Genomic DNA, 13,123 nt, shown 5'->3' on the forward strand with positions numbered 1-13,123 from the left:
TTAACAATGGATAGTAATAATTAAAGAAAAAGTTAATAATAATAATTAATTAATTATAATTTCATCAAATTTGATAATAATATGAAACATTTGAATATAATTTTATTCCGTTTGCTTTTATCATAGTTATTGTGAGTTATTGTTTTTAAGAAAAAATTAATAAAATTATTTGAATTATATTTTATTAAACATAATAAAATAAAATAATAATAATAATAATAATAACATAATAAACATAACTTGGAATCAATAAATTCAATTCTTACATTTACATACATTCTTTCAAACAGTATTCTTCCACTTTACTGTATTTCTCTAAAAATGATATTCATTACTTTTAATATATTTCAATAATCAAAAATTGAAAACTATTACACATAGCTAGGTTTCGGATTTTAAAGCAAATGCTTCGTTTTTTATATATGAGATAGAACTTTAATTTTTAAATATAAATTCGTTACATGTTTTTCGGTTTTCCAATAAACCAATTAATTTTTGCTTTTTTTTGGAGTTTTTTTTTTTGAAAATGCTTTTTTTTTGCTTTTTTATTGCTTTTTCAGTTATTTCAGCTGTTAAATTATTATATGTTTATTATACTAAAAGCAATAAAAAAAAATTGTTTTTAATTATTAAGTAATTTGAAAACCCGAAATATGGACTAAATAGTTGTATTGGATTTTATTGTTTTCGGCTTGATTATTACATTTATTTAACGTATAGATTATCGATCTGCAGACAGATCAATGACAAAATATATAAATATTGTCTTAGATGCAGAAAAGATAACAGAGACAGTTTCACTACTGCAAATCTTACAAAATACATAGCAGTTAATTATTACTTTTTATTTAGTTATATAATTCATTTTAATTTTTGGTCATGCTTTTTTTTTTTTGTTTTTTTTTTTAAAAATAAATATGCTTCATTTTTGTTTTTTTAAGACTATTTTGTACTTTTTTTGTTATTTATTATACTTTAAAATCCGAACCCTACACATAACACATTACATATTGTCATAAAACAAAAATAAAAAATAAAAAAAAAGTATTAAAAAATTTCAAATGGTTTTATAATAGACAATTATTGCTAATTATATGAAATAAACGTTTTCGATCGAAAATGACAAATTATATTAGGATTTGGACACATGAGACTTCAATGATATAAAATTGAGTAATATTATGTTGTTATATCCTGTATTATAAATAACTTAAAACAATGTTGAAAAATTATTTTTTATATCATATGATAATGACAATAGTGTTACAAAAGTTATGCTAACATACAAATATTAAAAATATTAAAAATTCGTAAGAACGACTAAATAATTCAAAAATGTTTTTAAATCTTTTTGATTTTATATAATTACTTTCAATAAATTCATTAAGTTTGTTTATTTAATATTTAAAATTATACTTACGTATTAAAAACGCTATATTGATGCACATAATTTAAAATTTAAAAAGTTTATAATTAGTAATAAGTATTTTTTACCAAAAGCCTAAAGGTTTTATATTTAATTTGAGAATAAACACTGTTTATCGATTAGAAATAGAATATGGATCATATAATTTTTATTCATTATCTATGGAATATTAACCATTGAAAATTATAATTTTTATATTCATACTAATTGAGGGTCTTTTTTTTTATTAAAAAATAAAATGTACAGTGAATTAGAATATTCGTATTCAAACGCTCACGCCCAGTTTGAACTGAATAAAGCAAGACGTTTATTTATTTTTTTATAAAAACTATTGTATTTTAAGTTAACAACAAAATAACAATTGTTTACTTGTAACTACCAGATAATTTATGAAACACTCTCAATATTTGAATGTGGTATAATTTATGATAAAAATGTATTAATGAAAAATAAATATCCCTGAATAAGTTTTTGTATAAAATACTTACATCCAATAATTTCTTGTAATGAATGGAAGCAACCTGAAAATATGAACAGTCTATTTGTATGTAGAGTCATAAAGTTTTTAAAATTTTTTAATAGTATATAATTATTAGTTGATAGACAACATATTGTGAAGTTAAAATTGACGATTAAACTATTTAATAGTTCACATTTAATGATTTTACATTTAGTAAATTGAATGAACTTACTAAGAAATCCTTTATCCATATTTGAACCTAAAATGTTAAATAAAATGAAAATATATATCAATTAGTATGAAACATCATTATTTTATAAATGTAAATATTATAGATGCTCACGGGCCGGTAAATTGATCGTGTTAGTTGACTCTCCTGATAACGACAAGAAATTGTTAGATTAATAAATATTATGATTTTATTTTAGTAGTTGTTTCTTTGTAGCCAAGACAAATAAGACGAAAATTAGGATTCTGTACGGAAAAAATCTCACCAAGCTGAATTTTGGTGTACATGTTATAAATAACATCGTCATAAAGTGTAAAAAGTCGACCTCAAAGTGCGCATCTAAGGTTATTCGAAGTCAAAGATCACGAAAATAGCCTTTTTTTATATCTTGCTTATTGTTGGTTGTACGATAAAAAGTTTCAAACAAAAATTATAGAGGAAGTAATTATCTACAAAAAATATATATGATATTTTGTATGCGTTAATAATTTATTTATTAAATAAATCTTTGATTTTATTGTGATTGCTTTGCAGTCAGCCAGTTAATTATACATTCCTTATTTACATTAAAAATATTCAATGAGTATATATGTATATTTATTTAATAACTTTGATTTAGAATAATCTGTCATAACGTTCGGCGAAATCTGTATCCACGAAATTACATTGTTTAATAGCTATAAATGATTAAACCACATTTATTTGAAAGGGTACCCATAAAAAATGATCAAAGTAATTAATTTGCATTAGAATCTGGTCCCTAAATTTAATTTTAAATTTTTAGTTTGTTCTTTGATATACAAATAATATTTAATAATTTTCAATAATTTATAATTTTAATTTTCATGGACGTATAACCAAAGAAAAAATGTTGTTCAATACATTTCGGGTGTAATTATTAGTTAGTAGTGTTGTAGCCAAGGGGTGGCTAGGAGGTTATAGCCCCTTCCCTAATGTTTATTAAAGCTCATAAAGGAAAAAAAATTGTATTTTATAATAACTTGTACATGCAGTTTAAAATATTTTTTTTAAAAAAATGGAAAATTTAAAAATTTGCAATTATTTCCTGATATTTTTTAGCCACTGAATGAAGACGAGAATGAACCTACTAGTAGGTTGTAGCAGCTTATATTTACATATGCGTGCATTTTTATATGACATAAAAATATCACTGGCAATAGATCTAATATATAATATAATAATATATAATATATATAATCTTGATATAAATCTGAACTATCTTTTTTAATATAACAAATAATAAAATTAAAATATAATAGTATCAGTACAACATTTAAAAACATATAATGTTTTATACCTTTAAAACGTTTTTTTTTTAAGCATATTATATTATAAATTTATTGTAATAATTTTTATTTTTTATATTCAATGCAGGGCCATTCAAAGGGGGGGAGGGACAACGGGACTATTTTTCCCCTGGACCCATTGTTGGAATATTTTTTAAGCGGGGGGCATAAAGTTTTGATGCATAATAATTAATAATAAAGCTTCGATTACACTGAGAAATTTTACACGCTGCGTGTCGGTGATTAAAGTTGCGCGCGTGTGAACGTGTAGCGACTTGTCCGATTACATTGAGCCATTCAATTATAAATAATATTTATAATATTAAATTTTATTATGTATGTATGTAATTCAGTACATGAATTTAAATGAGCTTGATCGGTTGAGGTTTGGAAAAATACGTTTGCAAGAATTTTGTTATTCTTAGTGAGTATTTTGCAGGGCTTAAAACCGAAAATTTTTTTTCTAGTTTTAATTTCGGTTTCGGATATCGGTATTTATTTTTACCAATTTCGATTTCGGTTTCGGAAAACGGTATATATTTTTTCCGATTTCGTTTTTGTTTTCGAATACCGGTATTTATTTTTTCCGATTTTGATTTCGGTTTTGAATATCGTTATTGATTTTTTTCGTTTTTTAACTGTTTTAAACGGTATTCAAAAACTACATCAGATACCAGTTTCAAGCCCTGGTATTTGATTTATCATATCTTATTATTATGGTCAAAGGGCCCCCCAAATGAATTAGCCCATGGCCCCAAAAGACTTTGGAAAGGCCCTGATTCAACGCATTTATTTTATCGTGGAATAGGATTTTTAACTTTAAATATTAGTAAAGATAGTTTAGGTTTATATCAAGATAAATATGTCAGAGTTTATACACTGCACATGTAAATATAATGAACTGCTACATTCAACTCACAAGCAAGATCATTCTTATCTTCATTCAATGGCTAAAAAATATGAGTAAATAGTTGTGAATTTTTAAATTTACTATTTTTTTAAAAACAGCATTTTCAAAAACTAATAAAATACTTTTATTTTTATTTATAAGCTTTAATCTACATTTCTCAAAATATAAGATTAACGCTAATTTTTAGAGATATTAAATTTAGTGCAAATTGGACTTAGCGTTAAGAGTTAAATTTTCGGATTTATTGTTTTGAAAAATTTTTAATGATAGTATTAAAAAAAAATTGTTCTCAAGAAATCAAAAATATTTAATATGTAAGAATGATTTATTATATATTATACTTACTTTCTTTTGAAACATAGGTAGAACTCATTGTCTCCGTGCCTTTGAAAAAATGTTTTTAAAATTAAAAAATGTATACTACTTTATGTATTACAAACTGTAATGTACTAGATATTATAGCATTTATTGTGCTTATTAATTATTCTATAATGTTTATTTATTTGAAAGATTTAGAATAAAAAGTTTATGAGTTATAAAAATAATTTAAGTTAAAACAAATAGAAATACCTTTATCAACACATTACAAGAGATCCGTTTTTATAAGAGACACTCTTAGTACTAATTTAAATTTAACTTACTTGAGATGGGTTTTTCTGGTTTAACATTATAACATTGAAATTAGTAATTTACTTATATTTTTTAATTTTTCTTTATAAGCTTTAATTTACGTTTCTCATAATATAGGATTTTGAATTATAATTAGTTGTTTACGGAGTAGTACATTCGTTATGCACAGAGTAGAGGTCTATATCAATAGCAACATTTAATGTTATATTCAATTACTCCTACTCATAAGCGGAGGCGGCTTAATCATGAATTTTGTGGTTCACTGAACTACCAAAAAGTTTGGGGTGGGTCTTGGCAACTGGCAGCGGTAGGTAATATAAAATTGGTAATTTAATAGAAATTAGGTAAATGGTTGTATCTAATATGATTTTTAGGTAGGTAGGTGCGTGGTATTAACTATGGTTGAACCACCAACTGAAAAATGTCAAACCGTCTATGCCCATAAGCGTACGCAGACATCACTGGCAGGGTATCTAGTCATACATTAGGATCTATTCTAATGCGCTGTTGAACGCTGTTAGCGTTATTGAGAATTAATTTTGAGCCGTTTAAAATTACTTTTTGGACTGTTGAAAAATTATTTATATATATTCGATCATCAAATTCATCAAATCAACAATTCTGGCTGAATAAAACTGAAAGTTGGGTGAAAGGTAGCAATTAAAAAAAAAAAAAACTACCATGGTTTAAAGGCATATTTGAAGTAATTATTATTTTTAAAATATTATAATTATTATTTTTATTTGATTTCATTTTAATTATTCAACTAATAATAAATCCTAAATGCTTATTCAACACCTAAATTGAGAGTGTTATGTCTAAATATATTTTATTATTTATAACTATTATACAAGTTTTAAATTTAAATGCATTTTAAAATGCAATTTAAAAACATTTAAATGCAATTATAAATAAAAATTATAATAAAAATCACTTCGACAGCTATACTGTATACGTAATACGCAGTTATTACAGACAAGTATACAAAACTAAATTGAATACCGCAACAATATGTATAAAGACTTGTAAAATAATTACGCTGTTGACAAAAATCCTTAGAATAGACTGATACATAACACATTAACACTTAATATTAACAACCGTACGCACCCGATCTTCACGATGCGTTAGTGATCACGGGATAGTGCCGGTGTCAGTGTTGGGCGTAATCGATTAATTCACGATTAAATTACGTAATCGATTACGATTACTTTATTAAATTACATTAATCATTAATCGTTTAATCATCTCTCAAAGTAATCAGTAATTATGATTACATATTTGTAATCGTTAATCATTATCGCCAAATTTATCGCAAAACTGATTTTTTTTATAAGACATTACTTAAAATAGTATGAATTTCCAAAATATCAACGATATTAAGGTCTATTAATTTCATATACCTTATCTTATGCATGTTATAAGGTATTTTTCTATATATATAACTTCATTATGTACCTCATATCTACTTTAATTCGGTAAACGTACAATAAAATATGAGTCGGTACCTATTTAGTTATACCTATTTAGTCGGACTATAAATAATATAAAGTATACGTATGTATATCACATTTATATCATATTGTTAATTCTACGAGTATAATACATATATTTATAATTAAATGGCAGGGAAATTTAAACAGTAAGACAATACCTCTGCGTTGTATTAATTTTCGTTATGTTGAATTTACTGTCTTATAAATTTTTACAAAACTAATAATAACAATGAATACGAAAATTTGACTACGTCAAAAAAAGTACGTCTCTAAAAACAATTATTTCTATGATTTCAGAATTAAGTTATACTTCGTTCACTAACTTGCTTTGATTGGCGAATAGGGACAAATGAACATAGCCATTTGGACGAGGTCGTTTGGACGTCAAAATAAAAATATATATAAAGGTATATTTATAAAGCGGCCCTCACACGATCAATATCACTGACAATATTTTTGATACTGACAGTATTATGTATCATTCTACAGTATCATTCTTATAGCAAAAATACACTTTGTAATATTATGTTCTTTTTATTATAATCATTATACTACTGAATTCATATACATCTTATGATTTATTTTACATATATGTCAAAACTGTTTGAAAATATTTTACTTCTATTAAATGATCAAAGAGAGAATTGCAATAAAGAAAAATATATTAATGCATCAGAAAATACTATATATTATTATTATATAAATAATAAATAAATAATAAATTATATATATAAATTATTATGTAAAATTAAAAAAGTAATTTTTATTTATTTTTTATTTCGACATAAAACGAACAGTGTATTTTAAAATCCCGCGCGAATCCAAATCATGTGATTTTGATGTTTTATAAAAATAATATTACTTAATAGTTGTCATAGGCAATCTCGAAAAATCAATTAACGTTTTTCTTAGTTACCACTGGAGACAGTTGTTGATACCTCGATAGTAGAATTATTCTTACATTTTCCGTCGATTTCGTTAATTTTGTCTTCTGTATTACGAATTTGTTTTGTAATTTATTCGTTTCAAATATACCAAGAGTATATTTTATTATTTTTATACTTAATTTGTTGTGGAAGATAAATTAAAAAACAATGAACAACACGGAAGCAATTTTTATTTGTGATATGGTCGGCCACCTGAAAGTTAAGAAGATGATGTATACGAAGAAGAAATGTTCGCTGTGTGATCAAAGATGTCTTTTTAGAGTTTTGAAAATGGTTGAATGCATCGGTAAGGTAGACATATATGACTAGAGATAAGATTTTGGTACAAAAACAAAAGTTTCTAAAAAATACAATTCTATCATCAAAATCCTCATTCAATTTTTGGGGTATTCGCGGGATTAAGTAAAAGTACTGTATTCTATCTAAAACTTGAATATTCCGTTTGACAGCGTGCAATCGTGTGATGCACAAAAGGTGTTTTGAGGTAGCTAAAAGTCAGTTAGTGCACGCACCGTCCGGTGGTATAGTGGTGGACCAAAACATCAGTACCCTAGCCACTCTTGGCCATAGACGCCAAATACTCGGTGTTACTGCAGACACTGAAAAACAAAAGGCAGAAAACCGCGGTCCAGAGTTAAAGACTGAAGTGCTATGGCTGCGGAACACTAGAAATTCGGCGGTCTACAGGATGAAAGTAGAATTGAAAATCGGCGAAAAGTGTTACGTGGACTATTATAAGCTAGATGTCAAAAAGTTGTGTTGATGGCAGCGGTAATCATATCGGAAAAGGAAAGAAGCTTATGGAAACAAAGCTTACAATAGTTATTTTACCTAAAGCATTAAGAAGTTGGATGATGTAAAATTAAATTGAACATATAAATACAACGAAATAATATAGGATTAGGTATTTTGAAGGCATAGGTAATCTCGTGTTATTATTTGTTGAACGTATAATGTAATTATCATACAACGCGATTGACTTGAAAATTATATTATAAGTTCAACAAATAATACGAAATTGCCTATGCCACAAAAATACCTATACTATTTCGATGTACTAATGTACTTTTTTTATATCATTCGACTTCTTAATGCACTAGGTAAAATAACTATTATAAGCTTTGTTTCATAAGCTTATCTCCTTTTCTTATTTCACGCTAAGGACAATTTAAAAAAAAATAAAGCCAATGGCACGTAGTGTTCCCAAATGACCATCCCCCCAAGAACCAAAGTACGTTTCAAGGCGCCAGTATCTGTGAATAAGAAAAATATATTGACTGTTTTTCAAGATGCACACATTTTGATTTAACCTAAAGCTGCGTCTAAACAGGTCGACCGCGGTCAAATGACTGTTGCCGTGTGACAAAATTGAAAGAAAATTTAATTTGTAAACCAATTTTCGACTTAATCGCATGATCAATGATTTAATTCAGTTAAAGTTGAAAATCCGTCTACTTTTGGTCATTTTTAACAATTCGGTCATTGCCCTATGGCTAAATTCGACCATTTAAACAACTAGGCCATCATATTGTACTAAATGGTATTTCTACTTTCAATCTTGATGGCAGTGCTTTTCGCATATGTTAAAATCAAGTAAACCGCTTTTTGGTTTTAATCGAATCGAATCATTTAGTCGTGTAATTTAGTAGAAAATAAGTTTAAAAATTTAACTTACTTTCGTTTTCGTGTAAATTTAGCTTTAGATTAATCTAAAAAATACACATATAATGCCAACGACCATATCACGTTGAATATACCAGTAATATTATTTAAATATTATTTATATAATGATATATTAAAATGCATAATAATAATACTATAGCATTATTTTTTCATTATTTAACAATTGTTTTTGGTGATATTATTATGCAATGCATACGTACAAATAAGGTAAGTACACGTATTGTTGTATTATCATGCAATTGTAAATAAGTAGTTTACAAAATATTAATTTCTTAAATACATCGTTTTTATTGCTAGGCAAATGTGCCAATGCATCTAATGTAAATTTCAAACAAATCACTGAATTTGATTGAATTTTTTCAAACAAAAATATCATATATCTCTTATTTTCATAACACAGATTGGTTTGTAATAACAAGTATATCTATAATTAGTTAATGATTGAACTGTGTAATTTAAGGGAAAAAGTAAAATGCATTATCGTGATTATAACATTACATTACACAGATCTATACTCGTAGATTAAGAAATATGCCTTTTTTATGGATAGTCAAGATGAAGATAAAATCTTAAATTTGGCTAAAATATAAATAAGCAGAAAAAAAAAATTACAATCGTAATATTATTTTTTATTATCATATGATTTAGTTTTAAATCATTATAATTTTGTATTAGTATTTTAGTTGCACTAATGCATTTTTGTAACAGCTACAATGTTTACAGTTAAACATTTACTTTCATTTACTCACTCAGGATTATATCTTACTACAACATCACATATCATTGAAAGTAAATATTATACTAATTATTATTGTAAAGCTTAATATACTAATTTATGCTCGACTGTATTAGTTAATTAACTAATATCACACTATGAATTTTTAAGTTAATTATGAGTTTCTGCGTTTTGCTGAACATAAGAAATTTACAAATTTTATTTAGTTAGGGGCTATTTAGTTAGCTAATGTGAGTACTGATGTACTGTCAGTATGAAAAAACCATACTGATGACTGATGGAAAAATCGGATATCGAGTCGTCAGTATTTATTTACTGATGATTATATTGATAGTGTGAGGTCGATATTGACACTTCATCAGTATTGGCATCCCAGCGAGGGATGACGGAAGTGAAACCACAAGTCGCGAATTCCGCGATCGGGCCATTTTGCGTGATTTTATTTCGGAGTACAAATAATTATCCGAATTGTGGGATGTTCGTTGTAAAGAGTACTCCAATAGAGATAAAAAAAAATTCTGCCTATAAAAAACTTTTAGTTTATTATAAACTTTTGAAAAACGACTCTACAATTGAAAATACATTAAGAAGCAACTTTAAATAAGAGCTTAAAAAAATTAATGACTCTAAAAGAATTCATTTACAGTATCAACAATTGATCTGAACTACTGTGAAAGTAAAAAATACTGAGTATTGACTATTATTTGTATTGACCGTTTAAGGAGTACACTGTCAGTAATGTAAATACTGTCAATATTTCTACTGTCAGTATTACTGATCGTGTGAGGCCCACTTAAGTTATAAAACCATTGATATTTTATGTTCATAATATAACTAATGGTATTGTATCAATATCAAACCTTATCGAATTTTATCGTTTTGGCAGTAGGTACCTTTTATATCAATATATATGTATAACTTGTTGGTTTTTATAACCACTGTATACTAATTGAGTCCCTATACCTGAACGGGGAAAAAATAATATACTAATTGAGTCCCGGGTACAAACGAGACATATACTAATTGAGTCCGTGGTTAGGAAACTAATTGTATACGAATTGAGTCCGAGGATTATTTTGAGTAAAATATGAAATAACCATCCAGAGTCCAGGCACAGCGAAAATTATGAATAATAATAATAATTAAAATTATGCTGCATAGCCGCTCCATACGGATATACCTATATATACATATCATTCATATCATTTTTATGACTTTCGTCAGATAATATAGTAACATATCATACTATGGGTCGGGAATTTTAGATTTTATTTCTATCATCGCTTGTATAATAATCACCGTCTACCGATATCATTTTTATCATCACATTCGTCAGATAACATAATATAATACATATTATTTAGGCCGGACATTTTTTTTCATTATATTAAACACTCTACGAGGTACGCCAAGAATCATGGATGAAGTTTATTAAGTGAGAGAAATAAAACTATATTTTTAATTGACGGATACAAATTTCGTTTTCATAAGCATTTATCGAAAAACTACCAACGCTGGACTTGTTGCAAAAATAACTGTAAGTCATTTTTTAAATTAAATGAATTTAATACTTTAGTTGAGAAATCTATATGTCATAACCATGAAAAACAGAGTGAATCTTTGATAAATAGACAGAAAATTAGCAATAGACTAAAACGCAAAGCATTAGATGATCCCGTTGAGAAACCTTCAAAAATTATTCATAGAGATCTCAGAGAGAATGACACAGATACATTAAATACCTATGACTTACAATTAATTCGGAAAAATATACATCATGCTAGAACATCGATAATGCCTAAATTACCAAAAACCTTAACAGAATTGCATGCAGCTCTTATTGATTTTAATCCGAAAACAAATAAAGACGAATCATTTATATTGATTAATGACGAAACTAAAAATATAATAATATTTTCATGTGCCATCAATTTAAAATTTTTAATTATGTGTGATACAATATATATTGACGGGACTTTTAAAAGCTGCCCAATACAGTTTACTCAACTGTTTACTATCCACGGAATGAAAAATAATAACTACATACCTTTGGTATTTTGTTTACTTTTGGACAAAGCTTCAACCACGTATGAGGCTTCTTTTCAATTAATAATTTCAGAATGTCAAAAACTTAATTTATGTTTTGATCCTAAAACTGTGTTTGCTGATTTTGAAATGGCAATTCATGTTGCCGTAAATAAAGTTTGGCCATCAACACGACTTAGGGGTTGTCGATTCCATTTGGGACAAGCATGGTTTAGACAAATCCAATCATTGGGTCTGGTCAATGAATATAAAAATAAAAACTCTGAAATTGGTAAATATTTAAAAACATTTTTTGGGCTTTCGTTTTTAAACCCGCCAGATGTCAATGATTGCTTCACCGATGACTTAATTTCTATTTTACCTCAAGACTATCGAGTGGAACGTTTTACTGACTATATATTAGAAAATTACATATCTGAAAGCTCAAATTATCCTCCAGAAATGTGGGCCTCATTTACTTATTCATTGGCGAGGACCACCAATAGTTGTGAATCATTTCATTCGAAAATGAATGCAATGTTTTATTCAGCCCATCCCAACATTTACCAATTTATAAACATTTTGTTGAATATACAATGCGAAACGTATATAAAAATTAGAAGTGTTCATATAATTAATTCAAGAAATTGTATAAAAGAAAAAGAAAAAGAAATCAGCCATCAAATGCAGCTGTTTCAATCGAACACAATAAGTAGATTTGAATATATACAGTGCTTATCCCATAAATTCTTACCAATATAAAAATGTTATTTTATCATTATCTTCATTTATTTAATTATACACAAATTATTCATATTATATTATACCCCTACATTATTATATATTTATATTATAAAATATTAAAAAAAAAAAACATTTTTAACCATACCTGTATAATTTTTTGTTACAGACAGTCCTAAGTCTGTAAAAATGGGAAGGAAAATGTTTTTTTTTTTAATTTTACGGGACTCAGTTAGTATTAAAACATGGACTCAATTAGTATTATACCTATAATTTCACTGGACTCAATTGGTTTATACCCTAAAACAACCCGGGACTCAATTCGTCATAAAAGGTTATACTGGGACTCAGTTCGTAAGCAGCCTTTATAACTTGTAATAATTATCACACTTTATCGAAACACGGTGATACACGAGACACGACAATACACATCTATAACCGTGTTAGTCGTGTACAAATTGCATTCAAGTGTACATGTAAGATTTCATTAATTAATTCAAATCGCGATAGTGAAGTTTTTTTGAATGAATATT

At 26.6% G+C, this 13,123-nt stretch overlaps 1 protein-coding gene across 3 annotated transcripts in view; it reads right to left on the reverse strand.

The window, feature by feature from the left end:
* Nucleotides 1-222: 222 nt before the first annotated feature.
* The window catches only part of LOC112693857, a 61,309-nt gene continuing 48,408 nt past the window's right edge, over nt 223-13,123 (reverse strand). For 2 of the 3 annotated variants that reach the window (XM_025569105.1, XM_025569104.1), the window contains 6 exons: nt 4,678-4,716; nt 2,230-2,262; nt 2,119-2,145; nt 1,915-1,947; nt 1,421-1,432; nt 223-315 (listed from right to left, as the gene is read on the reverse strand). In XM_025569105.1, the coding sequence (XP_025424890.1) occupies nt 269-315; nt 1,421-1,432; nt 1,915-1,947; nt 2,119-2,145; nt 2,230-2,262; nt 4,678-4,716 (191 nt within the window). In that variant the 3' untranslated portion in view covers nt 223-268. Of the gene's footprint in view, nt 316-1,420; nt 1,433-1,914; nt 1,948-2,118; nt 2,146-2,229; nt 2,263-4,677; nt 4,717-4,973; nt 4,989-13,123 lie in introns of all 3 variants that reach the window. The other variant, XM_025569103.1, reaches the window with a different exon arrangement.

Source organism: Sipha flava, unplaced genomic scaffold, assembly GCF_003268045.1.
Source record: "Sipha flava isolate LNK unplaced genomic scaffold, YSA_version1 118_pilon_pilon, whole genome shotgun sequence".
Lineage (NCBI taxonomy): Eukaryota > Metazoa > Arthropoda > Insecta > Hemiptera > Aphididae > Sipha > Sipha flava.